At 35.9% G+C, this 27850-nt stretch overlaps 3 protein-coding genes across 8 annotated transcripts; 1 reads left to right on the top strand and 2 right to left on the bottom strand.

The window, feature by feature from the left end:
• Nucleotides 1–1001: 1001 nt before the first annotated feature.
• LOC106663138 (leukocyte receptor cluster member 8 homolog) lies at nt 1002–12377 on the bottom strand. 4 transcript variants are annotated; one of them, XM_014387736.2, is made up of 12 exons: nt 12284–12377; nt 8464–8605; nt 8359–8404; nt 8029–8296; nt 7576–7951; nt 7356–7499; nt 7154–7285; nt 6645–7089; nt 6473–6589; nt 6195–6399; nt 5925–6132; nt 1002–2108 (listed from the first exon to the last, which is right to left on the bottom strand). In XM_014387736.2, the coding sequence occupies exons 1-12, from the start codon at nt 12291–12293 to the stop codon at nt 1940–1942; spliced, it is 2262 nt and encodes a 753-aa protein (XP_014243222.1). In that variant the 5' UTR covers nt 12294–12377; the 3' UTR covers nt 1002–1939. The 4 variants fall into 4 exon arrangements, with proteins under 4 accessions (XP_014243222.1, XP_014243221.1, XP_014243223.1 ...); XM_014387735.2 differs by having other exon boundaries at nt 8026–8296; XM_014387737.2 differs by lacking the exon at nt 12284–12377 and adding an exon at nt 8683–8850 and having other exon boundaries at nt 8026–8296.
• LOC106663139 (elongator complex protein 6) lies at nt 11347–12395 on the top strand. Of its 2 annotated transcripts, none has more exons than XM_014387740.2 (2): nt 11347–11503; nt 11573–12395. In XM_014387740.2, the coding sequence occupies exon 2, from the start codon at nt 11584–11586 to the stop codon at nt 12298–12300; it is 717 nt and encodes a 238-aa protein (XP_014243226.1). In that variant the 5' UTR covers nt 11347–11503; nt 11573–11583; the 3' UTR covers nt 12301–12395. The 2 variants fall into 2 exon arrangements, with proteins under 2 accessions (XP_014243226.1, XP_014243225.1); XM_014387739.2 differs by having other exon boundaries at nt 11355–11466; nt 11528–12395.
• Nucleotides 12396–16720: 4325 nt separating this feature from the next.
• LOC106663249 (protein phosphatase 1 regulatory subunit 16A) lies at nt 16721–26681 on the bottom strand. 2 transcript variants are annotated; one of them, XM_014387942.2, is made up of 8 exons: nt 26518–26681; nt 18700–19004; nt 18493–18638; nt 18217–18436; nt 18039–18164; nt 17687–17974; nt 17248–17410; nt 16721–17187 (listed from the first exon to the last, which is right to left on the bottom strand). In XM_014387942.2, the coding sequence occupies exons 2-8, from the start codon at nt 18997–18999 to the stop codon at nt 16922–16924; spliced, it is 1509 nt and encodes a 502-aa protein (XP_014243428.1). In that variant the 5' UTR covers nt 19000–19004; nt 26518–26681; the 3' UTR covers nt 16721–16921. The 2 variants fall into 2 exon arrangements, with proteins under 2 accessions (XP_014243428.1, XP_014243427.1); XM_014387941.2 differs by lacking the exon at nt 26518–26681 and adding an exon at nt 26216–26466.
• Nucleotides 26682–27850: the final 1169 nt, after the last annotated feature.

Genomic DNA, 27850 nt, shown 5'->3' on the forward strand with positions numbered 1-27850 from the left:
CTTCTAATTAATATTTATTTCAGAGGATTTGATCTTTTTTTTTCTACAATCAAGCGTTCAAAATAAATCTCCAAAATCTTAATATTTTACAATCAGAAGCTTGATTTTAAGGCTGTTTTTGAATTGTGTACCAAATTGCACTGATCGATAGATTATTTAATTTGGTAATGTCGAACAAATTAATTGTCATACTTAGTATAGCAGGAGATTCATTCACTATTTTCGTGGTCCGCTTGACCAATTAATACAAGACAATTAAGGTTTTTAGTTGAGATGAAAAAAAGCTAATGGCACAAGCGGGATTCGAACCCACGACCTTCGGCTAGATACGCCGCTGCTCTACCACCTGAGCTATTGTGACCTCGATCCACTCGGACATCAACTCCCCATCTCAACCCCACCTTATGAGTTTTCCCTCCTTTTGCCATTTTTCTTCTCGTGCCATTAGCTTTTTTTCATCTCAACTAAAAACCTTAATTAATTGTCTTGTATAGCAGGAGATTGGTACAGCCATTTCAAAGTACGATATTAGACATATGAGATCTTTTTGAGTGCTAAATATGAACTGATAGCAGTTCACGATTCTCTTGAATCTGTTAACAAGCTCGATCATGAGTCCATTCAAAAAGGGAAAACGCAAAGGAGGGAGCAAGAATTTGAAAAATTCAAAATTTGAAAGGGAAGAGTCGCTTTGCATGACGTAATTTGTAGAGGATGAAGAACAACGGCGGGAGATTTGGGAAATTAGGGGTTTCCAGCGTAGGGTTTGTTCAAGGATGATCTGTTGATTTTTGACAGATGGATAAAAGATCAGTTGTTCGTTAACGCAGAGGGGATGAATACGAGGTACACATTTAACCCACTGACAATTCCATAAAGTCCATTATTATTGATAAATAAGATGACTTCGTAATGATGTTCATAAAAAAATTTTTTTTTATTTGTTAATGAAGATTAATTTGTTGTAATAATGAGGTTTATAAGAGCAAATAAAAGAAATCTTCATGTTCATATTATATTTTACACAATATAAGTACACAAAAAAGTATATACAGCATAAAAGCATTTAATCGTGCTTCTTGAGGTGATATCGATGTGAAGACCCTCTTTCGTTTCTTTTATTTTCAATATATACATTTAAAAAAGAAAACAAAAACAAACAAAAACAAAAATAGAGCAAAATAAAGAAATAGAAAAAGGGAAAAGAGAAAATTAAATAAACTGAAAATACTTCGTGGTCAAGGAGCGTCGTCGAGGGGGTAGGAGGCGATGATGAAATATACGCCGAATCAAATTTTCCAGTAGTCCTCCTGTTTCCATCGGGGAATTCTTCTCTCGCCCGAGATGAATTGTTTCTTTTTGTGCGTTTATACTTTTTATTTTTAAAAAAATTTGAAATTACCTGAAAAAAGAATAACTCCCTCGGGGATTTCTCTATTGGTTTTATTCTCTCGTGAAATAATCGTGGCTGATTGGTCGATGTTGATACGTTGCGGCTCCTGATGAGTTGATTACTTATTCCTCCTCTTACTGTCTTGACGATTTGGCATTGGTTTGAAACAAATCAAACCGAACGATCCTTACCTTTGTGGGCAGAAAAGGTTGGTAAGAAATCAATAAATTTTTCTCTTTTTTCTCCCTTTTCTTCGTTGTTTTGTTAGTTATTTAAAAAAAAAAAAAAATACAGCATCCTCCATCTTCATCCTCTTTACAAATAAATGAGGTTATTTTCAGTTGCTATGTTGTTTTTCTTCTTCTATCGCTGCGAATATATGACCCTCACAAGACAAGAAAAAAATGGAGAAACAACAAAAAATAATTTCAAAATTTTTGTCGTTTCTTGTTTGGTCGTTTTGTTTTTTTATGTACACCCCCTCGGGTCAAGCCTCTGTTCTTCGAGTGCGAACGAGGCAACTAAAAAAGCAAAATTTCAAAACTCCTAAGCTCCCACATTCAGGGCTACAGAGCTCGCCTTACAATCTAGCTTTGTCTTCGTATCATCCACAAACACTAGTCCTCCGAAACTTGTCAAGAACTCCTCAAGCTCTGAATCTGTCTCAAACGCTAGCTCCGATCTTAGGAAGTCTACAGGTATCGATGGCCGATAACTAAACACAATTTTTACAGCATGAGCTAAATTCTATGAATTGGAAATTTACTTTTTTTTTCAAATATATATTTGTTTTTGCTATTTCTACATGTGGATGATTGCTTTTTCTCCTCCTGAATATCAATTTTTAAACAAGTGACAATGTTGGAAGCTGGTAAAGATGATATTGGTGAAATATTTATCTCCTTGGTTCTTCTTGGGTTATTTAAATTCTTCTATTTATTATTTTCTCTGTTCTCTATTTATATCCATTTTTTAATCTGTTGTCTTCTTGTGTTTCAAAATGTACTATCATATATTATTCTTTTCAGTAATGATTTTAATGTTCTTTCTTTTCTTTCTCCCAAAATTCGTGGGATTTCTCAATATCCTCTTCTTGGTTGGTCTGATATTTTCTGATGTTTCCCTTTCTGATGATATGGCACCGGAGTGTCGAGCCATCGTAAAAATGGATAAAAGCAATCATCCAATGTAAAAATACATAATAAATATATTATTAACTTTTTTAAAACTAATATTAATGGAAAATTGGGCTGAAACACTACATTTTTCATGTTAAAAATTAAAGATTCAATTGAGGAAAAAAAAGGAGAATTTTTTTTTATCATGATCTTCTAGAGTCGCGATACATACCTGGAACTCAGACAAAGGTAGAAATCATCCTTAAAATAAACTGTTAACACAAAAGAAAACCTAGATTGAAAAATTTATTCATATAATAATTTTAATTCTGAGACTTGATTTTTTTTTCTCTTGAAAAAATTTTATTTGTCTAAGAAGCAAAGTTAATTATGATTTTATAATGACCTGATTGTCATTATCAAGGGTAAGAGATCAAATTTCTTTGTTTTACTAAGGGTATTATGTTGAGAAAAAAATTAAGCTATTACATGACAAAGCCGGTCTGCTTTGCAATTTCAAGTTTAAAAGTACGTATATTTACAGGAGAGCTTAACCTTCGAGCGATCACACTGGGGTAGTTTGACTGACCCCCCCCCCCCCGTGCTTTCTATTGTAAAAATAACATAGAAAGAAATGGATAGATTGAAAAGTGGCCATCTGAGGACTGTCAGAGAAGAAAAATAAACTTTGCAGTACTACCTCGTGCATCATGTTAGTTTTTTCAACCGTTTATTTTAATCCTTTTTCTCCTGTTAATTGCACCAAGGCAGAGTTCTATCTTTATTCTTGTACTTCTTTACGTCTTAAATAATTTTACAAATAACATTTCTAATCCTGGGCGAAGTTTACTGATTGAAAAATTCAAGAAATCTTCAATTGGAATAGCTGGTAAATATTTCAGAAATTTGGATTATAGGCGGGGTACAGGGATGGAGATTTAATTTTCTTCTCCTCAGATGCCTTAGATTCAACGATTTTAGTTCAGAGCAGAGAAAATGATAAAATTAGAGAAATCCATGATGTTTTTGATTAGTACGTGTTCTTATGAGATGAATTATTTGATGATTTATTTTGATGGAGAAGCTCACGATTCAATACCTAGTAAATCTGCCAAATATATCAAATTTGTACACCACAATTTTTGAAGGGTTTTTTTTCCGGTTTTTCAAATTTGACGTTCACCTTATAAAGACAATCCCCCATTAGCCCTAGGGTGGGAAAAGCTGTATAGAAAGAGATTGTTAAGAAAATCAGTCTAGAAGAAACTGCAATGCGTACTACATGGAAGCAGGTAAGCTTAATTTGAGAAATTGCATGCTAACAAGTTCTATATCGAGCATAGAGCAGACGCTTGACAAAATGTATGCTGTGAAACCCACTAATTGCACTCAGGAACAAGGAAGACCGCATGGTTTGTTGTGGTTCACATTCAAATAGGAATAAATCAAAATTATTTATTGCCTATTGCTCACAGGGGAAAGTGGGTCCTTTAAAAATGTTAAATGTTGCTGGAGGTCAGTGCAGAAGAATGAAATACTGCCGTTATTACAGTGATTTTTGAAAAGGTCACCAAAACGCCACTTTTAGGGATGGTTAACTAGACCACTAGACTGACGATTCGGTAGGCAACTTGGACGGAAGAGTGTGGAGCCAGGGCTTGATCGGAAATGCTTGGACAGTCACAATTGTGTTATAAAAAAAGAAGAAAAAATTGTGTAACGTGTTTAAAAACTGGAAATTTCTGTACTGGATTCATCGGAAAAAAAGTTTCTTTAATTAATGTCATATTGAAGAAAAGGATGTTTAAAAAAACTTGTCTTAGTTAATTAAACTTAATTATAAGATTATTTGGAGATTGTGAGATGCGGTCTGGTGTGACATAGGTAAACATTTTCTTTATAGTGCCAACGTTTCAATCTTTATTGAGAACATCTTCAGGGTTCGAAGTGTTTATTTTCTGTGCAGATGTGTCATTATTGTGTGTCGTGTTGAGAGTGCTCTTACAGTGAGTCTAATTATAAGAGAGTTATTCTCTTTTCTTTTTTATTGATTCTATTGTTTATTTTTAAAATAAGATGTTTTTCCCTTGTTATACAGCTATTGTCAATTTTATTCTTAAGAAGCATAATCCCTTAATGTAATACCACTGGCATGGCAGTGCAAGTGCAAACACCATCATAAGGTCTGTTTGGTGGAGATATTCGAGGAATTGTTGGGAACTGTTATCTCGCAATCAAGCCCTATACTTATAGAGCATCTGTTGAAGTAAATACGTGGTGAATAGGCGTAACATCATGTTTCAGGCCTCGCACAGCTGCTCTCACTGTTGAGTAAAATCGCTGAGTTAGCCAAGCCCACCCTCCATACTCTTCAGACCTTGCCCCTTCATATTTTTACTTGTTCCTTTCCCAAGAATACCAGTTAATAAAATAAAAACGTTAATACCCCCTATACCAGTTAATAAATAAAAGGTAGGGAATTTTGTAACTAAAACACTCCGAAAACCAGACTTATTTTTCTCATTTAAGTCATCAGACTTTTACGAAAATAGGATATTTCTGATGATGGGGGCTCTGTCCACAAGATGATTAAAAATAACTCACTTTACTGATCAAGCAATGAACTGCTCTGAAACCTCTTTACTACCAACTCTTCAGTGATTGCTGCTTAATTTTGAATTTTGTCTTTACCTTCATTCAATAATTTCTCACCCATTCATGTTCCAATGGTCTAAAACACCAACTTTAATTTCTTTATTTATGAGTTATACCCAGTTACAAGAAATCACAATTTAATGATACTCAAATTTGAAAAACCGGCCAAGTTTAGGCAAGGAATTATGGGTAAGATAAATTTGGTGAGCGCGAGCATTGAGCCGTGAAAAAGAGCTGATTCTAAGGATCTGAACCACTGAACTGATTGAGCAGTTTCAATGCAATTTTTAAAAGTAGCAGTTTTTCAATTTTTCTCGCCTCTATTACGCAGACTCGCGATACTATAAATTCATCCTTTTATTGGTCTGTATCATTGCTCAAATTCACCTCTGAAGTTCATAACACATTCGGTAACTCTGATTACAAATTCTAACAAAATTTAACAATTTATGTCCTTGTTTTGGTCGGCCGTTGGATAATCAATTGCTAATTTTAATTTTTTTTAAAATGAGTTGGGATAAATTTATACCCCACGCGACCACTTGAAGGTTAACGTTCGACTATCTATTGGACATTGTGGGCTAGGCTTTACAATACTTAATCTCATTAACTTTTCATGTAAATCATGAGATTTTGAACCCAAAACATCAGACGCACTAATTATCAAATCTACGAAAAAAAAAAAAAAAAGTATCTAGCAAATACCTACGATTTGTCATACATCGAAGTTTTAAGGAACGGGTAAATTTGATACATACGCTTTTACTATAACTTTAAGAGCCAACGTCCTCTCTCTCAGCATGAAGAGGTCCATGAGGTATGACGACATCCTCGGCGCTGTTTTGTACAGCTTGAATATCTTGTGGAAAGAGCCGATCAGCCAGGCCTTCGAAACCTGTACGGCATGGCTGATACAATCATCTTTTTTGTCTTCGTCTTTTAATGAGCTCATGAGCGTATTCATGTCTTGAAGGGGGAAAAAATTATTAATATAAGTAGATAAGGAGTTTTTTTGTTTTTTGTTTTACCCATGAATTCTTTGGTGAATATGTAATAAAGCAATCTGTAAGCGATGAACTCTTCTCGGTTTGATTTGCCATCTTCAACCTCGTTGTGCAATATACGGAGTTGTGACTGGCACTGGTTGAATTCGGCGTGATCCCCTTTCTCAAGAGCTATCCTCGCATGAGTTTCATATACTTCTACACTAAGATTATCCCTTATACCTTGAACCTATAATTATAAATTTAAAAAATAAATTAAAAGTCAATCTTGTGTTATATATCATAATTTTTTTTTTACTTACAGTAAGATCTTGTCTAATTGATTTCAACTGCTCACATGCGTAATGATAATCACGTTCTGCACTCCATTTTTTCTTTACCATGTCTAGAGCTTTTATTAAAACATAAGGAGGCCGCACCTTAAAAAATAAAAAATAAATATTTTTAACGAATGTAAGTTATAAATAGACTAACTTGTGAAGCCTCTGGAGCTGAAGTGAGTCTCAAGTAGGATTTTTCCAAGTCCTCGCATGTTCCGACAATGTGCAAGTCGCTTATGTCAAAATCGCCCATTGGGTTGGGCGACGAGTTGAAACCTGTGTCGTATACGAACAAAACGGGAGGTTTTCTTTTTGCGAAGATGTTCTGTTGCGCTTGGCCCTGAACGTTGTTAAAACGAGCGGCGCGTTTGTCAAGGACTTCCTTCTTAACGACCATGTCCTCGTTGTTCATGAGGCCGAATTCAGAGTAGAAATGTGACTTCTCTCTTACGGGTGTGTTGTAGTGTGTATGCTTTTTTTGGTTTCTCGGCCCTTTTTTGTTCAAGTTGTTCCTTGGTTTTTTAGGACTCCTAGGGCTAGGGCTGCGACTCCTGTCACGGTCGTAGCTATCAGAGCTACTTCTTGAAGAACTACTGTCACTAAAACAAAAACAAAAAAAATTAAATATAAACTATATTATTCAACTTTAAAACCAAAACTTACCTTCTGTAAGTCCTTTTCGTCTGCCTTCTCTTAGGAGGCGAAGGGCTTTTCTGTTTAGGGCCCAACCTCCCAGCTAAGCTCGTCTTCAGTTTTTCTTTTAAATTTAGCATGGCTTTACTATCACTATCCAAACTAAAACCATAATAAATATATAATAAAGTAACTTGTTGAAATTATCAATAAATTTTGATAATTAACTTACAGCGGTAATGGTTCAGCGTACCAATCTTTGACCCAAAGAGTACCATCGTTAGTCGCTCTCATAAGCTTTCCCTTGAGAATCACACCCACTCTGTCTTTATCCATCTGAGTGACACATTTTGCATAGCATCTATTTACATAATCCCTATAAAAACAATACCGGTTATTTTTTTTTTATATATTTTTTTTAATAAAAATTATATAAAAAGTTAAAAAATAACCTTAGAGAAAGCGGCCATTCTTCAAGCGCTCGGATTCCTTGCTGTTGAGGCAAATTCTGCTGCGAAAGCGGCGGTAGAGGAGGCGGTTGCTTTGCAATTTCATTCTGGTTCTCTTTTAGAACGGGAGGAGGAGGCGGAGGTGGTGGTGAAGGCGGAAGCGGAGGCATGGCGGAAGGGAGCGGAGGGAACGACGGGGTGACATGCGCCTGGTTCTGTTGTTGCTGTTTTTTCTTCTTCTTTTTATTTTTCTTCTGGCCAGCCGTCTGGTTCTGGCCCTGCGGCCTTCCCTGGTTCTGATTAAAAGGGTTCGTCGGATTCAAATTGATACGAGGTCGTGGGACGTTCATCATAAACCTTATCGGACCTTGTTGAAAATCTAAATTTAAAAAAGGATTTTAAGACAAAAATTTTCAATGGATAAGAGAGATAAAATTGAGTATATATACATGCTACCTGTATTGTTTTGAGGGAAAGACCTCGCCGCTTGTATATTGTTCTGATCTTGGTTTTGTACGGGTACAAATCCGTTTTGCTGCGGTGGAGGAGGACCAGGAGGGAGAGGTGGAAGTTCGCTCATTGTCTCTTCTTTTTCTTTATTTTCCTGCGCCGCTGGCTGAGTCGTCTGCGCAATGTTTTGAAACGGTACCATCGGCCCTTGAGATACGAATCCTCGATACTGCTGGCTGCTCTGCTGCTGGTTCATATAAGCAGCTTGCATACGCTGCAATAAAAAAAAATATATATTTAAAAAATCAACACAGGAAAGAAAACCATTCAACTTACAGCGTAAAACTGATAATATTCTTGAGTCCCATACCCCTGCGGATACCTATATCAAAAATTCAAAATTAATATAAATCTCAGTTTAAAATATATCGAATATCTTACATGTACGGGCTTTGATACATGTTATACATGTTCATGTTGTAAGACCAAGGCTGCTGCTGTGGTTGCTGCTGCTGTTGTTGCTGCTGATGAGGAGGTTGAGCAGCATTTTTATCAGACATCACACTCATGAGAGAATAAGATTCTGAAATTTAGAAAAAAAATCCGTTTAACCTACTTGACAGAATTAATGTCGCGCGTTCACTTTATATTCAAACTCACCTGCCAGGTCAGAATATAATAAACTCTATTGAAAAGTGAGTTATGAAAACGGTTGAAAACACGATTTATTTTTTTAACCAACCGAGTCGCAATTTTATAGTTTTAAAGTCGAAATTTCACCAGAAACAATCGCCATTTACAACCCGTAATGACCTCAAGGATCAAACATGATGGAACCACCGTTAGGTGTCCTTGAGGTGATCGATCATTTCGTGACGACACCATTTACTACGTCACGAAAAGGGCGCTAAATTACGATTTTTTAAAAAGTCTACTTCTATAGTACGAAAAATTGAACACTAATTTCTTTTTAAAATAGACATTATTAATTTGACGAGACATATCTATAAAAATATAAAAGATGCGAAAAGGAATGATAAATTTAATGAGATAACAAAAATATACAATGGGGCAAAACATCAGCACACCCACTTTATTTTCTAACTTTTTTTTTCCGTAAAAACCAGCAAGGGCTATCATTGCCTTTATGAAACAGTGCATGTGCATGTGGGTATAGTGTTTTTTTTTAAATAATAATAATTTAATAGTATGCACCACGTTACATATTACATGCTCTTGATGCACGAATTATGACAGCGTAACAAAATAGTATAAATTCACCTTGATCCATTCTAAACACAAGTGTTAGATTAACGATATGCATGAAAAAGAAATATTGCTTCAATAATAAATCATTACAGTTAATCCAAATCTATCGAGTTGAAAAAAAGACAGTTTTTACACTATGTAGCTTTTCTCTGGAGGCCAAGGGACTGCAATGATTTTCTAAGAAAAGATGCTCTCTTTTTCAAACATTTTGCAGGTGAACAATGTATGATCCAACGTCTGTTGCACCATGGGCATTCTAAACTTTCTACAATGTTAAAATGATGAATGTTTGCTCTATTACTTTCATGGCCCGAGAGAGCTTGGGTTATTTTATATGTTAGGTCGATGCTGTTCCTTAACCTGGAGAGTGGAGGTGATGGTGAGAAAGAACGCCTTTGAGTGCTGTCCCACAGCAGATGTAGACCAATGTTGCTCCCATCTTTCCAAAACGTCCTCATTTACCAGGGCTTCCATGAAGGTCCTCAGTGACATTCTGAAGGATACAGGCAATATGGAGTCATTGACAGCTTTCTTGTTGCCCTCTTCGCCCACATGGCCTTTACTTTCCCAAAAACCACATCTATTCCAAGACTCTATGACTGGAAATTTCGTGTGTGTGTGAACCCTAAGGAACGTGTGTAACCAGCCCACCAGCCTCTACCACCAAACAGGGACGACTCAGGGGCAATTGTTGAGTTGGCATTGCTACTCCATCTTTTTTTGGAAAATCACTAGTGTATAACAAATAATGCGGTGGACCTAATATGCTACCTTGTGGCACTCCTACATTTATTATTTTTGATTTTCTGAATATTTATCTTCTTGTTTGATTCTAAAATGTCTGTCAGGTAGGAATAACACAACAATATGGTGTCAACTTGGTTGTTGACAATTTCAAATAGGAATATTAAGCCATAGGTGTTCCTTATTGTTTCCAGAGATATGATAGGGAAATGTGGTCTGTAGCACAGCAGTAAGTGTCATCTATGGTTAAACGGACTTTATGCACAGTATTTTAGGAATTTATTCTGCACTTTTCCAATGTCATGAATTGAATTTTTATAGTGGGGTAAATATATCTGGGCGTTGTATTCAAGTTCAGATCTTATATATAAATATATATATTTCACAGGGTGGGCGACCAAGTCCCGAGGGGTTAAATGCCTGGGTATACTCGTCGCCATCCCTAAAAGGTCCAGGACTTGGTCAGCTCACGTGTCCTGCATAAATCTCTTGAAATTATCCTCAAACCACATGATTTTGGACCATTTTATCTCAGGGAGTGATTTGGTGATGTCCGCTCCTTCAAAGATTTCAAATCTGGACCTAGCATACCTATCACACTCTGTTAAGTAGTGCCTAAGTACAGATCTTACCCCAAAGAGAAATATAACACTTTTAAACAACTTTTGTTAGTGATGTCAGATGTATTTCTCCTTAGAAAACCCAATAGTTTATAACATATTATTACTAGCTTTTACCCGTGACTTCATCCACACTGGACTCTGTTTTAATGTACCTTTCTAATGCAATGCAGAATGCAGTATGGCTTCAAATTTTTCTCATCTTCAGTTCACTTTGGTCTATACTTGGTAAAAAATTAAATGGAATTTCAAAAAATCCTTTCTTAGCGTCTATCCAGGTCATTATAGGAGTACACCATCAAAATATCAGCCCTTCAGATGCAGGGGTTTGGTCGGTACGTTGACTGTCCATCAGCCAGGGAACTGTTTTTTATATATATACAGATTATTATTAATTCATCACAGAGAAAAGATCAAGGGGGTGGATACTGTACGATAATAAAGATAGGAAAAATTTCCAGAAACTTCTCAGCTTAACTCTGTATTATTTGTCACATCGTTCATTTCATCTATATGCAATTTATTAAACTGTCCACAAATACATGACAAGAATTTTTTTGCTAAATATTTAATAAAATTTGTACCTGTGTGGATAGAGAATTAGAGTTCTTTGGTATAAATTTGTCGTTAGTATTAAACTTCAGAGAATCGTACCTTTCGAATTTTGGCGTCATGTAACATCACTTTGTCCAATTGGTATGGCATTGAAGCATAGTTGATAACAAACAGCCCGCCGTTTTATCATAAATGGTTAATATTTACTATTTAGCCACAAGTTGTGTCAGTTGACAGTTCTCTAGGTTATGATTTTGTAAGTTGAGACAAGTTTTTGTTTGAATTTTAATAAGGTAACTTTTTCTCTCTGTTGACAGTTGAAGGATTGCGTTGTAGACATAACCGCATGTAACTTTTTCCAGTTTGAACCAAGATGCTCTCTTTCCTCAGGAGCCTTGAGTTAGATAGATCGCAGCTTTACGGCAAGTTTATCACAGTCCATGAAGAACACGGTGGAGACGCCAGCTTTGCTTTAAGCTCCTTTATCACAGAATTCCTCGGTGATAGAGACGCCTCAGTCCTGGTTGTCGCTTTGCACCACAACTTCGAACACTACTTTCACACTTGCCTCAGGCTCGGGATGAACCTCAACAACCACAAGGATAGGATCGAATTCGTCGAACCTGACGCTGTCAAACTTTGTCAATTGGAAACTTTCAACGAAGCGGATGACTTTAAAAATTTACTGAATGTTTTGAAAAACAACATCAACAGGCTTGAACGCCAGAAGGGGAAAGTTTGCCTAGTCGTTGACTGCTTGACCGACCTGCTCGTTCTATCCGACGACGCCAAGACGGTCAAGATATTCATTCACTACCTGTACACTCTGCTCAAAGATAATCTATGTATAATCGTTCTAAACCAGTACGCCCAAGGGGACCAGGCGGAAATAAGCGTCAAAACGCATTTAGAGATGTCTTCACACCTGAACTTGTACGTTTCGCCTTTAAAAACTGGCTTTTCGAAGAAAGTCAGCGGTTCCATGAGACTCGAAGCGAGGGGCGATTCTAACCAGCTCAATACCAAATTCTACCATTACAGACTAACGGACAAACAAATTAAAATTTTCTCACCTGGCAACATTTCTTAAATCCACTTCGAGATACTATATATTTAACTGCATTCATATTTTATTAAAAATGTACATAGTACACATGTTTTTTTTTATATTTTTGTTTTAATTAAATAAAAACCAAATTTTTTTATTTGGAAACATTTATTTATGACATTCCCATTCATAAGGCATTGGTTCTTTAAAAATTCGTACTAAATATACACACAAATGTATGTATTTATTTTATTTATACAAATCTTGATTTATGCTTCATTAGAATACATTTGTAGCAAGTCTCATAAAATGATGTTTTTATATTTATTTTCTTGATATTGTTATATCAACCACCTACGGTTCCAGTGCTTAAAAAAATGTACTTTGCGTTTGAATTAAGGGCTTTAATTAATTAATTTTTTGCTTTGTGCATGGATCGCATCTGCCATATATAAGGACCGTTTCAGTTATATAAAAATAGTATCGACTATTTTCTATGTTTCAGTGGATTTGGATCACAGCTGATTTAAATTTTCTTTTTTACTGTCCTTTGATAAAACAAAATGCTCAAAATTTGTATTACCATCTGCAATTTTTAATTATGACATGTAAATCTTTATGTTGATGCCAAAGCATATATATATATATATAATGCAGGGTGGGCGAACAAGATCCGAGGGGTTAAATGCCTGGGTAGACTCGTACCCCATCCCTACTAAAAGGTCCGGGACTTGGTCGGCTCATGTGTCCTGCATAAACCTCTTGGACCTATTCACAAACCCCAAGATTTTGGACCATTTAATCTCGGGGAATGATTTGGTGATGTCCCCTCTTTCAAAAGTTTCAAATGAAATGTGAAAAACCTTATCCTACAACCTCAGTTGAATGCTTTTATATTTCATACTGTACAAAATTATTACAATTTATTTCATTTACTGGTTCAACTAATTCTCGCACTCTAGTCTTATTATATATTTACAAAGTGCATTATTTTCATTAAATATGTACCTAATTATTGCAGTTTCAATTGTCTTTCAGCTTTATTTTGTTTCCTCTGCCTTATTTGGTTAGTAATTATGTCTTTCATTTTTGTTGTTCAGTTTTTACTCTTTAATTGTATTTTTATATTTATCATTTATATTTACCATTTATATTATTACCATGTATATACGTCCTTATTCTTTTTATATTTATTTGTATTTTTACATATATTATTTATATTTTTTGTTATTGTAAAATGTCTTTTTTTATAGTGGATTTCAATCCATAAATAAATAAATCTAGACCTAGCGTGCCTATCACACTCAGCGAGGTAGTGCCTTGCCGTTTCTTCTTTTATTTTGCAAAAACGGCAAAAGGGATCTGGTAGAATACCCATTACGGAGAGGTGTCTTCTCAGTGGGCAGTGGCCCATCAGGATACCTATCATCCTCCTAATTCCCTTCCTTGAGTTAGAGAATAGCCATTTCGATTCTGCTGGTTTGATCTCCTTAACTAACTCCTTCGATCACCTGTGTCCGAGGGATAGATTCCATTCCTTAAAGAATTGTTTCATACTCCAGTGTTTAATACTATCTTTCGCTGTGCTTATAGAGTGAGGTAATACCAGTTGTGGCCCGACAAACGCAGTTTTAGAGCCTTCTTTGGCCAGGCTATCCGCCTCATTACCATAGTGTCCTTTATGTGCTGGTATCCAGATATTCTCAAACCTGGAAGATATTCTATTGATAAGATCTACAGTTTCCTCCACCAGTCTAGATGTTGACAAATCTTTTTGTAATGACCTAAGACTAGCTTGTCAGAAAAAATTCTACTATCTTTTCCCTTGATTTTATTTTCCATAAGTGTTCTACAACACACATTAATGGCCCAGATTTCCACCTGAAAAACGGAGGTGTTATTGCCAAATGGGGAGGAGATGCTGATTCCTAATTTAGGTATATGGATTCCAGCACCACTTCCTCTAGCATTGATATATCTGTATAGCAGTTTATGTTACGATGGTCATCATCCACACTATAGTTATATTCACAAGGAGTGACTACCTGAAAGTACTTTTTCCCCGAAGAGGTTTTAGCCTTTTTATTGCTAACGCTTAATAATTGGCCGTTAACCTTACTCAAAAGTTGTAGGATTTTCGAGTGACCTATGTTATTGCACTTATGGTTCCATCTGCCTTCACTAATTAATCTGTAGCAGCTGATTAGTGCTCTGACCTGTGGAGGGGTGTGGTATTGGTTATGATTTCAAGTGCTAGGTTGGGTGTAGTTGAAAATGCTCCTGTCATTATCAAACAGCCTAGTCTTTGAAATGACCTTAATTTGTTAATATTCCCTTTATTTTCTAGACCTTTCCACCATACTAAAGCTGCGAACAATATCTAGGTAGATGATGCCGAAGCATAGTGTATTTTATTTTCTTATTAAAATTGAAGACAGTTCTCTTTATTTTAAGCCCTCTGACCTCTGATTGGACTGCCAAATGATCGGACTGGTGGGCGGACTTTGTTTCGAACATGATACCGTCCGTTTTTCAGTAGCATATTGTTTTCCTCTGGCCAGGCGCCTTGTTTTCAGTATCTTAAAATTAGTCAACGTCTTTCCCCTTTCAACAAAGTAGTTCTCCTCTATTGCAACATGAGAAAATTTATCTTCTGAAAAGTGCTGTTTATGTGCACTGCATTTCCTGGCGGAAAACTCTAAGGCCTTGGAGCGACAGGTGTTATCCTGCAAGGGCGAATTGTAAGGTGGGGTGAAACATTTCTCCTCTCAGCAAGTTATTTTCTTATTAATCCCTTGTTTTCCGTATGTTTTATTTATTTTTATTATTAACCAATGTAGATAGCAATGAGGCGAGGAAATAATATGGCACGAATCTCTCTTCAGTTGTTCCTGGGATATCACCTTGAAAGAAGTAGGACGGCTACATGAATGGTGTCCTTTACCGAAGGCAGTCTCCTCTAGGGGGTGGTTAGCAAAGTTTAAATAAAACCACAGCCAGAGCAGATCCGGAAGTTCTTACGCTAGGGGTGCCCAATAGTCTGGGAGATAGAGTGGCCTTCTCTATCTAGGGAGTGCATGGGAGAACAGGCTGATGCATTTCAGCCACCTTGGGTAGACCTTTATGCACGGCATACGGTCTGATGCTTAATGCAGTCTTGGCCCCTCGAGGCTGGGACAGCTTTTACACCAACGCTGGCAGCTGTAACACACATCCTGTAGTGAGCGGAGGTGCATCATCTCTCATCTTGAGAATCAAAACGTCCGGTAAGGTCATGAGTCAGGTACGGGCGCTAAAGATCCTCATTGTCCTTTTAAGGACGACCGAGTATTTGGGAACGCACTGTCCAAACTCCAACTCCAGTGTTTCCATCAACAGGCTCTTTTAGACGACCTACTTTTCTTAACTCCTTTCAATAGGGCTTTTTCCAAACATAGAGTGGGTCTGGCACGTAATAACGGATCACCTTTATAAAGATAAAAGTTGAATTTTGAACAAAATGAAAAAAAACTTATGCACACACCCAATGTAAAGAACGATCACACTTCCCTGCAGTACTCCCGCAGAGAGCATCGGTCAGAATAACTTTTTCCTTGTCAAACCTGAAAGAAGAGAATTAATTAAAGTGTATTTGGATTTTGTAAAGAAACACTTTAATTTATACAGGAGACGCTTGTACCACACGTAGTCGAATGTTCCATATCAAGAACCACGAGAAACACTTGCTGAAGGGTCGACAGAGAACAAAAAAATTATGTATACATAAATCACTATGTATTAACAAACAAAAAAATTATTATTAAACTCGAACATTATTTGTTTTATATTAAACAAATTAACAAAATTGATTGCAAATTGTCAAACGAACTTTCACATACAATAAACACAACACAAGAAACGAACAAAGAGGAATTATTTTGAGTAAAAGGATCACAGTTTATTTTCTGGCAAGTACGCTGTTCTCCCCTTTTAAATATTATAATAATGTATAATACTGAATTTCAAGATATGTTTACTTTTTTCTGTCTAAAAAGTACAGTTTATAATTTTTTTTTTAATTTTTACAAAATGCAAAATAGTCTCACTCAACATCAAAGTATATCACAGTAATAAATGGAATGTTCACAGGGAATAATAAATGGAATTAATTATTAACAAAATTAAGTACCTAACATTTTAAGTCCAAGTCATTAAGAATTTTTTTAAATTGTTTTCTTTAGTTAAAAAAGAAAAACCTTAAATAAATTTAACATGCAAAATAAATTAACTCTTAAACATTTTATATAAACAATGGACGGTAAACTGAAATTAATTTCTTTTATTGTTTTCTTTTACCTTAAAAACACCCCTGATAATTAAATTTAACATAGAAAATAAATGAAGTCTTACAACACTTTATTTAAACCATGGACGGTGAATTGAAATGTGATTTAAAAATCAAAACTTAAGAGATAACAGATTTAAAACAAGAAAATATCAAAAATTTATTTTAAACCTGCTATCCCCCATTAAATATGGCTATTAAGGTCACAGTCTTAAATTTTACCATTTGTAATGACAATCTGATCTCTCTCAACCAAAGCGAATTATGGCGAATAAAAAAACAATTTTTTTGTATTAACAAGAGATCAAAGACCTTTGGTATTTATAATTTTGAAACAGTTTAAAACATGCAACAGCACCTCCTTGCTTTACTGTCGTCGACTACGTTTTCCGAAGTGTCGCCTGAGAACTTTTTAACGACGGCTGGAGAATCGATGTCTGACACGGTCGCCTGTGACAGGATGGAAGTCACATCCGGGCTCACGGTCCTGTTCTGCGCCCTTTGCTTTTTCAATTCAGCCAGTGTCCCTGCGTTTATCGTTACGGAGACGTGAATGTTGATTTTACCATTGCCCTCTGTTGAGTAACTCGTCTCAGTTGGTACTTCTGTTAAGAAAAAAAAAAAATCAGTGCGTTCAATGAAATTCAAAAACACTGATGGCTTACCGATTGGGAACGAGGGGCTGTCATTGACAAGCGCAGTTGCATCTTTTCCTTCAGGCTCCCTCCTCAAATTTGTCAACTCTAACAAACAAAGGTCATTTTCCACTGGAGGAGGTTTATTAACAGTCGGAGAGTTGGCAGGAACACTTTCACCGACAGGAGTAGGCTATTAACATTATCAATTAATTATTATTATTAGAAGTATTTTTATAATATTATTACAAAGCTTGCACCTATGGGAAAAAATTCTAACATGCCCAACAGTACAATTTGTAAAATTTAATTCAACCAGACACTAGATAAATCACTAATCTGCCTATCTTCACATGGTTTAGTCTGTCAGACGCTGTCAAGATAAGTAGATCAAAAATGATCGGTAATGACCAAATTATAAGTTTATTTCATTTCAGACCACATGGAGAAATCTCACGTTTTAATTTACCTGTGCGGCTTGAAGGCGTAGTTTGGCTTCTTGCACTGCGTCTCTTTTAGATGTAAGCCCCCTTTCTCTCAGGCTCGTCCTGCGTACCGAATGGGCCCTCGAGTTGTTGCTCTGGCTCCTCCTGACGCGCCTTTTCTCAGCCATTTTTTTACTTTCCTGTTCAGTTTTCAACTCGACGATGCGTTCTCTCAATTCTGGGTCTTCGCAAATATCGGCTGGCGTTTCGTCGTGCTTTGTCCTTGCATTTAAATCCGCTCCATTTTGCACCAACAACTCCAACACTTCAATCTAATATAATAAATATATAGTTTTAAATTATAATATCTTATTTTTGTTTTAAAATATGACATACATGGCCCCAACAAGCCGCTGCGTGAACAGGCTGCCAGCTGTCATTGTCCTTTCTGTCAGTAGAAACGTGATGATCGAGGAGGAACTCTACCACCCTTTGATACCCATTTGCAGCAGCGATATGAAGCTAAAAAATTGTCAAATCAGAAGAGGCTGTGACCGACGGAAAGAAAACTTACAGGCGTGGCTCCTTGCTCATCGGCATCTTCCAACCCCAGCACGCCAGTCGCGAGGTCTTGTAACATCGTGGTCTCCCTAGCAGCCCTCGTCTCATCGATAATCGCCTGTGTCACTCCCCTTGCAGCCATGGCACCTTCAATCTCCTCCAAAGACAGTTCATCTTCGCAGATATCATACGGCATATTTCCATCACCATTTACAGCCAGAAGATTTGCACCGCTAAAATTTAATAAATCAAATAAACAAAATCCCAACACTATTATTAAAGAATTTACTTGTTTATGAGGTGTTTAACAAGATGAAGATGACCACAAGTCGCCGCTGCATGAAGTGGCGTCCATCTTTCAGTATCCTCGGCATTCACATTCGCTCCAAATTCTAATAATAGTTTCATCATTTCTTCATTATCGTCAATACAACACTAAAAAATACATAATCAGAAAAGAAGAAAAAAAAAAAGAAGAAATTATATTGAATGTTACTTGGTGTAGAGCGGTCAGCCCGTCTTCGTTGGTCGAGTCAGGGCTGACACCCCGTTCGAGAAGCCTTTTGACCTCGGCGATGTCATTCCTCGAAGCGGCTTCAAGAAGTATTACATTATCGCTGAATCTAATCCCAGGTTTTTTACTCTTGTGTACGGGCCGAGTCTTGAGCCATTCTCGCTCCCTCATGGCCCAAGATTTCAACTGAGCCCTCCGCCTCCGCCTAGCCAGCTGCAGTCGGTCCTGGGTCGACATCCTCTCGATGGTTGGCATCTCCAGGACCAACTCAGCATGATCCATGGCGGCTAAAATACAAAAAAACATAGTTTACATAGATTTCAATTAATTATTCTTTCACGGGATCCCAGTTGTGATTTCATCTCAATCAAAACCTTAGATAAAAGTAATAATTAATTTAAAAAATTAATGCAGTCAATTATGTCCGCTATTTATATAGTTAGCTCTAAACAACAAAATAGGAGGCACACTATCAAAATGTCTGTCTATTTCTTGAGTCTAATTGAATAAAAATAAATTATTTATTACAATTTAGGACTGTGTGAACAATTAGTATGTCATTATCTGTTTTTAGAATATTTATTATTACTACTTAGATTTCATGAAATCAATTTATTGCTACTTTGACTATGGTTGATGATTCAGATTAATCAGTCAATAATTATCATGCATCTTCTTCCACCACCACGTAGATGCTGTATTTGTATTAATTAGATGAATTTTATGTATATATTCAAGAACCTGTTTGATGATACTTTTTAATTATTATTGCTTGGTTTTATGAACTGACAATTTTTACTACTTTGAACTATGTCTGATGTGAGTTCAATTGTCAATAGTCATAGATGTCTATTTTCTTCCACTGCCACGTACATGTATTTATATTAATTATATTAATTTTATGTACATATTTCATATAACTCAGTCTGATTGGGGTGAGCTACATTTTTTTAATTATTACTGTTTGGATCATATGAACAGTAAAATTATTACTAATATGAATTTTGGTTGATAATTCAGTTCAATCATAAATAGTCATCATGCATCTGTTTTCTTTGACAGCACTGGCAGACAAACCTCTCCATCACTGTCAGCATGCATACAGAGCAGGAAGATCAACAGAAAGTACACTATACCAGCTAACCAGTGACCTAAAGGAAATAGCAATCTGCGCATCCCTCGATATTGAGGGAGCCTTCGACAATGCATCTCATGCATCAATGAAGGTCTCTCTAGGTAAACAAAACACGTAGACCAAACCACATCCAGATGGATTGGAGAAATGCTAAGAACTAGAATAGTTGAAACAAAAATAGGAACAGACACTATAGAAGTAAGCACAACCAAAGGACGTCCTCAAGGAGGGATATTGTCACCTCTTCTATAGCCTAACAGTTGATGAACTGCTCAAGACCCTGGACTGTACAGGGATAAAATGTCAGGGATACGGACATAGTTCTAACTACCAGGAGAAAATTCCAGGAAACTCTCTGTGACATAATACAAGAGGGTCTAAAAATCACAGAAGGATGGTGTAAAACCGCTGACTTAGGAATCAACCCTAATAAAACAACTATAGTCGCTTTTACACGGAAAAGGAAACTAGATCACATGAGGCAAATAACACTCAATAATACCGTGATAGAAATCAAAAAAGAAGTCAAACATCTGGGCATCACACTAGATAAAACACTAGCGTTTAGGAAACACATTGGCTCTGCCGTCATGAAAGCGATGTGAGCTTTGATGGTCTGCAGAAGAATAACAGGAAGGAACTGGGGATGCAGACCGGAAACCCTGCTATGAATGTACACCATGATAGTAAGACCTATACTTACATACGGAGCTATAGCCTGTGCTGACAAAGCAGAACAAGTAACTAAAAGGAAAGAAATCACAAAAATACAAAGACTTGTATGCATCTATATAATGGGAACAATGAAAACATGTCCTACAATTAGCATGAAAAAGTACTGGGATTAATCCCCATACACCATTCTGCGGTAATAAGCGCAGAAAACTATCATTAATTTTACGAAAGAGAAACCTCCAACAGGAGGTTGGAATAAAACTAAAATGGAGAGATAGCAACAAACTATGGCAAGACCATCCGATACTCATGGCTCCGAGAGATGACATGAACAGGATGTTTGAATTTAATCAAAACTTCCGAATAAACCTAGGTACCAAAAAAGAATAGGAATGAGAGGGAAACACCTCTTTCAAGAATGGCACCATCCTTTGGTACACAGATGGATTTAGAACACAAGAAAGTACAGGGGCAGGAGTATTAGGACCTGGAACCAAATACTCAGAACCCATGTGAAAATACACCAGTATCTTCCAAGCTGAGATTCATGCAATCGAAAGACCCAACTCAACCTAAGTAAAGGGTACAAAAACAAGAATATAGCTATCATGTCAGATAGCCAAGCAGCCATCAAAGCACTAAGCTCAAATATCAAGGATGGTGCTGAAGTGCAAAACCAAACTAAACATATTTGGTACGCAGAACAAAGTCAGCCTCTGGGCCCCAGGACACATGGGAGTAGAAGCCGGACACCCTTGCAAGGCAAGGAGCTGCTACACTGCTGACAGGACCTGAACTTTTCTGTGGCATAAGAACCCACACTATTAACGAGTATCTCAAGGCAAAAAGAAAATGAGGGAACTATGGAATTCACTCATTGGACACAGACAAACCAAGAATCTTCTAACCAATTTTGGAAGGAAAGAAATTACAGAATGTGTCAAGGGAATCAGGAATAAACTGCGAATCCTAATAGGATTCCTAACAGAACACTGCAAGTTAAATGGACACTTAAAGAAGATTGGAACAATCCAAAATGGCACATGCAGATTCTGCAAAGAGGCAGAAGAGACACCAACACATCTATAACAAACTGCGGAGCTACACTAGCTCGCAGGAGGAAATATTTTGGGATGTATAATGTGACCATAGAAGAGCTTCAACCACTGAAACCAGGCCTGTTAATCAAGTTTCTTGATGAAATAGGACTCACCGATATGTACTTTAGGCAGAGCACGGGGGATACAATAGCTCTTAAAGGGCACAGTATACTATACCCTGAAATTACATCTACATCTGTTTTCTTCCACCACCATTTAGTTGCTGTATTTTTATTAATTAGATGAATTTTATGTATATTTCATGAAAACATGTATGATTGAGGTGTGCTACTTTTTTTTTTTTAAATACAGGGTTCGCAACAGCAGAGGTCATATCAATCCTCAGGGTGCCAGTGCTTAAAAAAAAAATCCCATTTGTAAATATGTCGGGGTTTGAATGCAGGCTCCTAGGTTCGAATCCGTGCCAAGTGATGAGCTTCTAATTATTATTGCTTGGATTTTATGAACAGACAATGTAGCGCTACTTTCAACTAAGTCTGATGATTCAGTTCAATCAGTCAATAGTTGCCATGCATCTGTCTTCTTGCACTACTAAGTACATGCTGTATTTTTACTGATTAAATTAATAGTATATATTGTATATTCTATTCAAATCTTCTTGATTGAGGTGAACCATATCATTTGTTAAATTATTATAGAATTGATTTTATGAGCAGTTAATTTATTCCTAATTTCAACTATGGCTGATGATTCTGTTCAGTCAGTCAATAGTTGCCATGCATCAGTCTTCTTTCACTTCTCAGTACTTGTTTTATTTATATTAGATTAATTTTATGTACATATCATACAACTCTGATTGAGATGAGCTATATTTTTTTTAATTACTGTTTGAATTTTACGAACAGTAAAATTATTGCTATAATTTGAATTATGGTTGATAATTCGGTTCAATCGTCAACAGTCATTAGGTGTCGGTTTTCTCCCACTACCACATACAGTGATTCACAGATTTGTTCACATCGGTAAACCATTTTCAATTATCTCTAGTCTGCAAATCCCATACTTTTTAATCCCAGACAACAAACAGCAACAGGAATGAGTTCTTTAAACTGTTAGTAAACAGAAATTTCACCCTAATATTCTTTATTCATGTTTACATCTTTGAACTGAGCCAGTTTATTATGAGTCTTCATGTGAACAGTTTTGTGTCATGGGTTACTTCAATTCAAATTTTGCAAAAACCATTCAATAATTCGTCTCAAATTTGTTATCAGGTATGAACAATTTAGTTATTTTTCTTACATATTGAAAATATTTCCTTTCCTTAATGGTTTTGGTCTATTCTGTTTAATTACATGATGCTTGTATGAAGCCATTTTCAACATTTTTGAAAGATCAAATAATGATATCTCTACAAGAAGGACTTCCTTATTGTGAAATTTCAAAAAAATATAAATGCTCTATTGGGTTAATAACAAAACAAGATCTTCCAGAATTTCCAATAATTGTTTTAAAAAGAACAGTAATGGTTCTAAAAAAAAATTTCCGAGGCCAAAAGGCGTTGTATCATAAGCTCCATTCGATCAGGAGAGATTGACAATGCTGTCCAAATTCAGCGTAGGCTGCGTGATAATGATAATAAATGCCACAAGTTGCTTCGCTTGAATTTTGCACAAAAAAAAAAAAAAACTACACAGAGGAAATGTGGGATAACGTGATTTGGTCTGATGAAACCAAAATTAACAGATTAGTGTCAGATGGGAAAGTTTGGGTTTAGAAGGGAAAGAAAGAACCCTTAAGTTCTCAAACGGTCCTACCTATGTAAAATTTAGTGGTGGGAACACGATTTGGAGTTGCATGACATCAAGTGGTGTTGGAGTGCTTCATAGAATATCAGGATGAATGAATGCTGTGGATTACGTTAACATTCTCGAGGACAGTTTGTTAAGATCCCTAGAAAATTGGGGCAAATCCATTGACGAGGTCCTATTTCAGCATGACAATGACCCCAAACATACGGCCAGGCTGACCAAACAGTGGCTTGCCGATCGTGGTTTTAATGCCATGGAATGGCCCCCACAGTCACCTGACCTTAATCCAATTGAGCACTTGTGGGGAACACTAAGAAAAGATCTTTAGTCGATTCTGCAGAGGACGCTTCAAACTTGGATTTTGGGAAAAAATACAAATTGAATGAGGCCTAATTGATCCAGAACAGTGCAGAAATCTCGTGAGAAGTATGCCCAGAAGGATTGATGCAGCTTTGAAAGCTAAAGGAGGACATACAAAATATTAAAGGACTTTCTATGACAATCATATTATAGTTTACAGATGGTAATTTCTTTTATATTATTTTAATAATATGATAAAGGATCAATTTAATTTTTTGGTGTTTTTTTGTGTTAAGATAAATAAAATTATTTAAAAAACTACGTTTACTTGATTTCCTACAATTGTTTTGCAAAGTAAATAATGAAATAACACAATTTGTATACCTATATCTGTGAAGTGAACAAATCTGTGAGTCACTGTATATGCTGTATTTTTATTAATTAGATTAATTTTATGAACAGTCAATTTATTGCTAATTTGCCCTATGTCTGATGATTCAGTCCAGTCAGTAAGTCACTAAGACGTACATGCTGCATTTTTATTAATTAGAAGAATTTTACGTATATATTTATCCATTTATGTTTAGTGGTTTAATTGACTAAATTATTTCTTTCAATTAATTATTCTTTTTATGTAAGGTCTTGCTTGAGATGGAAAAGTTAGCGTCACGAGCGGGATTCGAACCCATGACCTTCGGCTCAATACGCCGCTGCTCTAACCACTTGACCTATATATAGAAGCAACGTAGTGAACCAAAGACCGTGGGTTCGAATCCCTCTCGTGACGCTAACTTTTTCATCTCAACCAAGACCTTACATAAAAAGAACAATTTATGTATATATTTAAAAAAACCTGTTTGATTGAGGTGAGCTGATTTTTTTTTAATTATTACTGTTATGGCTTTATTAAGTTAATTTATTGCTACTGAACTTGGACTATGACTGATGATTCAATTCAATCAGTGAATTACTGCCAGGCATATGGTCTTCTTCCATTACCATGAACATGCTACATTTTTATTAATTAGATGAATTTTATTTATATTCCATGAAAACCTGTTTGATTGTTTTGAACTATAGTGTATGTTGAATTATTATAACTTGTAATTTGAACTAGGGCTTATGGTTCTATTCAGTTGGTCAATAGTCGTCATGCATGCCTTCTACTACTATCACATATATGCTGTATTTTTATTAATTAAAAGAATTTTATGTACATATTTCATACAAATCTGTTTGATTGAGGTGAGCTATGATATTTTTTAATTATTATTGTTTGGATTTTATGAACAGACAATTTATAGCTACTTTGAACTATGGCTGATGAGTCAGTTCAATTGTCAATAATCATCATATATTTATGTTTTCCATTATAAAGTACATGTTGTGTTTATATTAATTAGATTAATTTTATGTACGTATTTCATACAAATCTGTTTGATTGAGGTGAACTATGATTATTTTTTAAAATATTACTTTTTGGGTTTTATGAATAGACAATTTATTGCTACTTTGAACTATGGCTGAGGATTCAGTTCAATCGTCAATAATCATCATTTATCTGTCTTCTTCCTTTATTAAATACATGCTGAGTTATATTATTAATTACATTAATTTTATTTACATGTTATACAAATTGTGATTGAGGTGAGCTATGATATATTTTAATTATTATTGTTTGGATTTTATGAACAGACAATTTATAGCTACTTTGAACTATGGCTGATGATTCAGTTCAATCGTCAATAATCATCAAATATTTATGTTTTCCATTATAAAGTACATGTTGTGTTTATATTAATTAGATTAATTTTATGTACATATTTCATACAAATCTGTTTGACTGAGGTGAACTATGATAATTTTTAAAATTATTACTGATTGGGTTTTATGAAAAGACAATTTATTGCTACTTTGAACTATGGCTGATGAGTCAGTTCAATTAGTAAATAGTCGTCATGCATCTGCCTTCTTCCACCACCATGTAGATGCTGTATTTATATTAATTAGATTAGTTTTATGTATATAAAAAAATCGTTTGATTGAGGGAGCTACAATGGTTTTTCTATTTTTTCTTTTATGAGGGCTCACAAAAGCATAGGTCATGCCAACCCTTGGGGTACCAGTGTTTTTGAAAAAAACGCGCATTTGTAAATGACTAAGCATTGCATTCTAATTATTATTGCTTGGATTTTATGAACAGACGACAGATTTATGCTACTTTGAACTATGACTGATGATTCAATTCAATCAATGAATCGCTGCCAGGCATCTGGTCTTCTTCCACTACCACATACATGTTGTTTCTATTAATTAGATGAATTTTATGTATATTCCAGAAAAACCTGTTTGATTATTTTAGGCTAGTGTTTTTCGAATTATTATAGCTTGGAATTTGAACTATGGCTGATGGTTCTGTTCAGTGGTCAATAGTTGTCATGCAAGCCTTCTACTACTACCACATATATGTATCTTTATGTATTAGATGATTTTTATGTATAGATTCCTCTACAAACCTGTTTGGTCGGTTCGAGTCATATTGATAATTGAAAGCTTTGTTGAAAACTAGTTTACTGTGTGTTAAAAATCTACTAATTGTAGAATAATGGAGAGAAAGATTCCATGTAAATTAAAGGACAGTTATTTCTTAAGAGTTTTTATATCCATAACCTTCGGTGCAATAAATTATTGTTATTCAATGATCCTTGACATTTCGAGACTTCGGATAAAAGCGTGCGACCCGTTTCCTGTTACAAAGTCTTTTTCTTTCCCACACCTTATTATTTAAAAAAAAAAGTATTACTCCATCTCAATTTACCTGTTGATCTATCCGGTTTATATGCACCTTTTGGGGGGGATTTTACGGCTCGCACCTCGACCCGAAGGCCGGTGAACACGCGGGGGTTTCGGAATAATAAAAAGATAATAAAAAAATAATAATAAAATAACAGGACGGAATCGGCGTTTTCCCCCTTTTTTTGGTCTCTCTCTCTCTCTCTCTCTCTTTTGACCGGGGTTCAACAGCTGAGACGGGCCGACGATCCCCTCCCAGGGCTCCTCCCCGTTCTCAATCCTTTCATCACTTTCTACACCTTTCACTCCAATTAAAAAACTTTTTTATTTCATATAATCCATATGAAATGTGTTAAGGGACTTTCATTTTTCTCTACCTGTCGTCTTTAAGATCATGATTCCATAACGCCGGGTGCTGTTTTACAAAGCAACCTGTTTTCAAACTTTACAAAACAACAAAAATTAAACAAAGCAACATTTATTCTATTATTATTAATCAATGAACCTCATTTAACACAGAACAAAGCTAGATGATAGATGTGTTAGTCAGGGTGTGTATTATACTGCGTTCTTTAAGAGCTATTGTAACCCCCATTCTGTGCTTAAAATCACACTAGTAAGTCCTAGTTCATCAAGGAAGTAGATTAGTAGGCCCAGCTTCAGTGGTTGAATCTCTTCTATTACATTGTATATCCCAAAACACTTTCTTTGGCGTGTGTAGCACCATCACAGTTTGTTAGTAGGTGTCTCTTCAGCTTATTTGCAGAATCTGCACTTGCAAACAGAACAAACCTAGATGATAGATGCATGCACTCTTTAAGAGGTATTGTATTCCCCATTCTGTGCTTAAAAGCACACTAGTAAGTTCTAGTTCATCAAGGAACTTGATTAGTAGGCCCAGTTTCAGTGGTTGAATCTCTTCTATGGTTACATTACTTTGGGCATGTGTAGCACCATCACAGTTTGTCAGTAGGTGTGTTGGGGCCTCTTCAGCTTCTTTGCAGAATCTGCACTTGCAATCAGAACAAACCTTTTTTCATTTGACACAGAACAAAGTTAGATGATAGATGCATGCACTCTTTAAGAACTATTGCATCCCCCATTCTGTGCTTAAAAGCACACTAGTAAGTTCTAGTTCATCAAGGAACTTGATTACTAGGCCCAGTTTCAGTGGTTGAATCTTCTACAGTTACATTACTTTGGGCACGTGTAGCACCATCACAGTTTGTCAGTAGGTGTGTTGGGGTCTCTTCAGCTTCTTTGCAGAATCTGCACTTGCAATCTGAACAAACCTCTTCTCATTTGACACAGAACAAAGCTAGAAGCATGCACTCTTTAAGAGCTATTGCATCCCCCAT

The sequence above is a fragment of the Cimex lectularius genome, unplaced genomic scaffold (assembly GCF_000648675.2).
Source record: "Cimex lectularius strain Harlan isolate CLEC.00 unplaced genomic scaffold, Clec_2.1 scaffold185, whole genome shotgun sequence".
In the NCBI taxonomy this organism is placed as follows: domain Eukaryota; kingdom Metazoa; phylum Arthropoda; class Insecta; order Hemiptera; family Cimicidae; genus Cimex; species Cimex lectularius.

Excerpts from the sequence above, each read along its gene's own strand:
- LOC106663139 (XM_014387740.2), top strand. The coding sequence starts at position 11,584 with ATGCTCTCTTTCCTCAGGAGCCTTGAGTTAGATAGATCGCAGCTTTAC.
- LOC106663138 (XM_014387735.2), bottom strand. Across the intron at positions 8,297-8,358 it reads AATATTATCAGTTTTACGCT|CGTATGCAAGCTGCTTATAT; the intron begins GTAAGTTGAATG and ends TTTTTATTGCAG. Across the intron at positions 6,400-6,472 it reads CAATTAGACAAGATCTTACT|GTTCAAGGTATAAGGGATAA; the intron begins GTAAGTAAAAAA and ends TTATAATTATAG.
- LOC106663249 (XM_014387941.2), bottom strand. The coding sequence starts at position 26,237 with ATGACTCGAACCGACCAAACAG. Across the intron at positions 18,437-18,492 it reads GTTAAACACCTCATAAACAA|CGGTGCAAATCTTCTGGCTG; the intron begins GTAAATTCTTTA and ends ATTAAATTTTAG. Across the intron at positions 17,188-17,247 it reads CAGCCCCTCGTTCCCAATCG|AAGTACCAACTGAGACGAGT; the intron begins GTAAGCCATCAG and ends TTTTCTTAACAG.